Here is a 2,911-nt window from a genome sequence, read left to right as displayed (position 1 = left end):
GATTGAGAATAAGTAAAACTTGGGGTGACAATAAAAGCTCTCACATCATCGTCGTCGTCATTGTTGTGTGTTAGATTTCTATCTTTTTTATTTAAGATTTTATATGAACCTAGTCATAGTTGTAACAATTAGTTAGATTCTTTGTACAATGTTTTGTAATGTGAGATTATAATTTAAGCCAAACCTTTCTAATGTTTGAATAATGTGTCTTAACTTTTAATCTCTAATGGGGGTGATTTAAATAATTTAAGAAATTGGCGTGTAATAACTAAATTTGGGGTGCTAATAGCAGTTGTAAACAATAAGTAAAATATTTCTAGGGTTTCCTCTGAAAATACTTAACCAACAGAGCTACACTTTGTGTAAAAGAGAGAAATAGAGATGTCGAAGAAGAACGATTTAGGGCGAAGGAAGAGGCAACATGAATTCGAGCTCCGCAGTAAATCCCCTTAGAACTTCTCTATTGTTTTTTTTTTTTTTTGGACCTATTTTTCCCTTATTAATGACTTTTGTAGATCTCTTGTTAATCGATGATATATATATGTTTTCGGTGAATCAGGAGAGAAAGAAGAAAAAGAAAAGAAGGCAAAGAAGCTACACGCGAAGAAAGCAAAGATGAAGGTGAATTTTATTTCATTTATTTATTTATTTATTCATGTGTTAATTCTCTTTTTTCTGAAGCTTTCATCTATGTTTTTGGGTTTTTGTAGTTGTGTTGTTGGTTCTATATTTTAGGATTTCTCATGATCTTTTTTCTTTATTTAATGAACTTTTCTTGTTTGGGGTTTTTGTAAATTTGTCATCTTTTGTTTGAGTTAGACATTTTTTTTCTTATCGATCTTTTTCTCGAACTATTTTTCTTTGTGGGTTTCAATTACATGATGAATATTTGAATTTCATGCTTTACTTAACGGGTAGTAGGGCCTGTGAATCAGATTCATAGTGAAGACGAAAGTTGTTCAAGTAGAGATTAATTTATTATTTAAAAAAAATTTGAATTATTATTCAATATGGGGTGTTCCAATTATATGATGAACAGTTGAATTTCATGCTTTACTTAGTGGGTGGGGCCTGTGATTAATGGTGAAAACTGGGTTTGTTCAAGTAAAGTTTTGTTTTTTTATTTTGAATATGGGGTTGTATTGTATAGATTGATGGTAGTGAGAAGAAAAAGAAGAAAGGTTCGAGCGGATTTCAAGTTGGGAAGAGAAAAGTGAAGACAAAATTGACAGCATTGGCGAAAGCTAAAGCTTCCCAAGCAATGGAGGTTGAAAAATAATTTTGATTTTAAACGATGTGTAAATGCCGTTTGGTTGTAGTTCGATATGATCTAATTCAGCATTGTGTTTTCATCCTCAATGGAACTCTCACTTCTGTAGTATAAAGTTGTGAGTCTTCTCTTTTGTCATCTGTTCACATTTTGCTTTCTAATGGTAATTTGTTAGATTTAGCGTGATTTTCTGCCAAGGAATTGTGTGTGTGAGCAATACTTGCATTTTTTCAAAAAAAAAAAAAAAATTATTGTTGTTCTTGTTCACGTTTGATCTCTCCATATGGTGTTTGGGTTGGAATGGATATATATCTTTCATCTTTCCTCAAATGTTCTAATTATTTGGTCAAATTTATGCTATTTGATAATTTGAACTATTGAATTTCCGGATCTGGTGGGCATTCTTAGATGTTTAGTGTTTCTTGGTCACAAGACAGGAAGTATATGCTAGAAAAAGTATCAAAGTTTATTGAAAGGTATTTTTTCCTTGAAATCTTGAGACTTCTCCGATGGGCTTTGAAACAGCACTTGGTGGGTGTAGTTTATTGATTTGTTAAACACCCATATTTTTTATGGTGAAGAATGGGATAGGCACATCGCTGTGGTACTTTAAAGGTTAGTGTGTTGCATCTTCTATGGTGTTGGCCTAAACTCTAAACTCTAAAGTGTTGTTCTGGTATGTGTCCTCTCTTCCTATGACATTTTTCATGCTGATTTAATGTTGATTAGAGTTCCAATTTGCCAATGATTGATTCATATTATTGTCGTTTTTATCATAGTTTTCAGTTGTGGGTGTTGCTTGATAACATTGAAGTTTGGAACTCTGATTGCAAACTATATATGCATACCTTTTAAGCTTATTTCTTGCATTTGAATCATAGAATAAGACACAAAAGTCAATGACGGAGGTTAATTATTTTCTACTAAATCGCTATATATGATACCTTTTGAGAGGATGAGAGGATTGAGCGGCGGGATTATGCTGGCTGATTGAAAGCAAAAGACATGTAACTATAATAGTTAAGGTATCAAAGAATTTTTTTTTTTTTTTTAGAAGTACAAGAACGTGGGTAACTGATGAAAGATTGGAGAGTTGATGATTAGACTAGACCGTGTTTGATGGAGTGAAATGGAATATGTTGGTGCCTTTTTTGTTAGAAGATTTACTTGATATAGAGGTGCTCACCATTGGGTCATGATGCATGAAGGTGAGGGAAGAAGAGGAAATCTGGAGTTAGGAGAATCCGATTTGGGATTGGATGGGTTAAGGATTTGGGCTAAAATAGGGTAAATCCAAAGGATTTGGCTTACAACCACAATCCCAATGGTTAAGGTAAAAAAAATACAAAATTTTACAATTACAGTATTTTCAATACGATAAAGGAAGGGTTGAGGTTTGTAGGGTGAGGATTAAGGATTAAGAGAATGGGGAAAGGATTAAGGGTTGAGGAAAAGGGGTTTCAAGAATTCAAGATTCAAAAATCAAAATTCAAGATTCAAGAAATCAAAATTCAAGATTCAAGAATTCAAAATTCGAGATTCAAAAAGGGTTTGGATGGGTTGATTTCTCACAAAAAAATATGTATAAAAAAATGGATTGAAGAAGAAGATAGACGTAAAAAGAAGATTAAAAAGAAAAGA

General features: G+C 32.5%; 1 protein-coding gene across 1 annotated transcript; it reads left to right on the top strand.

Annotated features, from left to right (window-relative positions):
- The first annotated feature begins 285 nt into the window (after nucleotides 1-285).
- On the top strand, nucleotides 286-1,467 carry LOC147393687 (uncharacterized). Its single transcript, XM_086455679.1, has 3 exons — nucleotides 286-439; nucleotides 560-621; nucleotides 1,151-1,467. The coding sequence occupies exons 1-3, from the start codon at nucleotides 382-384 to the stop codon at nucleotides 1,277-1,279; spliced, it is 249 nt and encodes an 82-aa protein (XP_086311805.1). The 5' UTR covers nucleotides 286-381; the 3' UTR covers nucleotides 1,280-1,467.
- The last annotated feature ends 1,444 nt before the right edge of the window (nucleotides 1,468-2,911 follow it).

The sequence above is a fragment of the Akebia trifoliata genome, chromosome 10 (assembly GCF_017979445.1).
Source record: "Akebia trifoliata isolate Shusen 1 chromosome 10, ASM1797944v1, whole genome shotgun sequence".
Lineage (NCBI taxonomy): Eukaryota > Viridiplantae > Streptophyta > Magnoliopsida > Ranunculales > Lardizabalaceae > Akebia > Akebia trifoliata.
Note: the sequence above shows the minus strand (reverse complement) of the source record. Positions and strands in the feature narration are given on the sequence as shown.

Excerpts from the sequence above, each read along its gene's own strand:
- LOC147393687 (XM_086455679.1), top strand. The coding sequence starts at position 382 with ATGTCGAAGAAGAACGATTTAGGGCGAAGGAAGAGGCAACATGAATTC. Across the intron at positions 440-559 it reads ACATGAATTCGAGCTCCGCA|GAGAGAAAGAAGAAAAAGAA; the intron begins GTAAATCCCCTT and ends TCGGTGAATCAG. Across the intron at positions 622-1,150 it reads CGAAGAAAGCAAAGATGAAG|ATTGATGGTAGTGAGAAGAA; the intron begins GTGAATTTTATT and ends TGTATTGTATAG.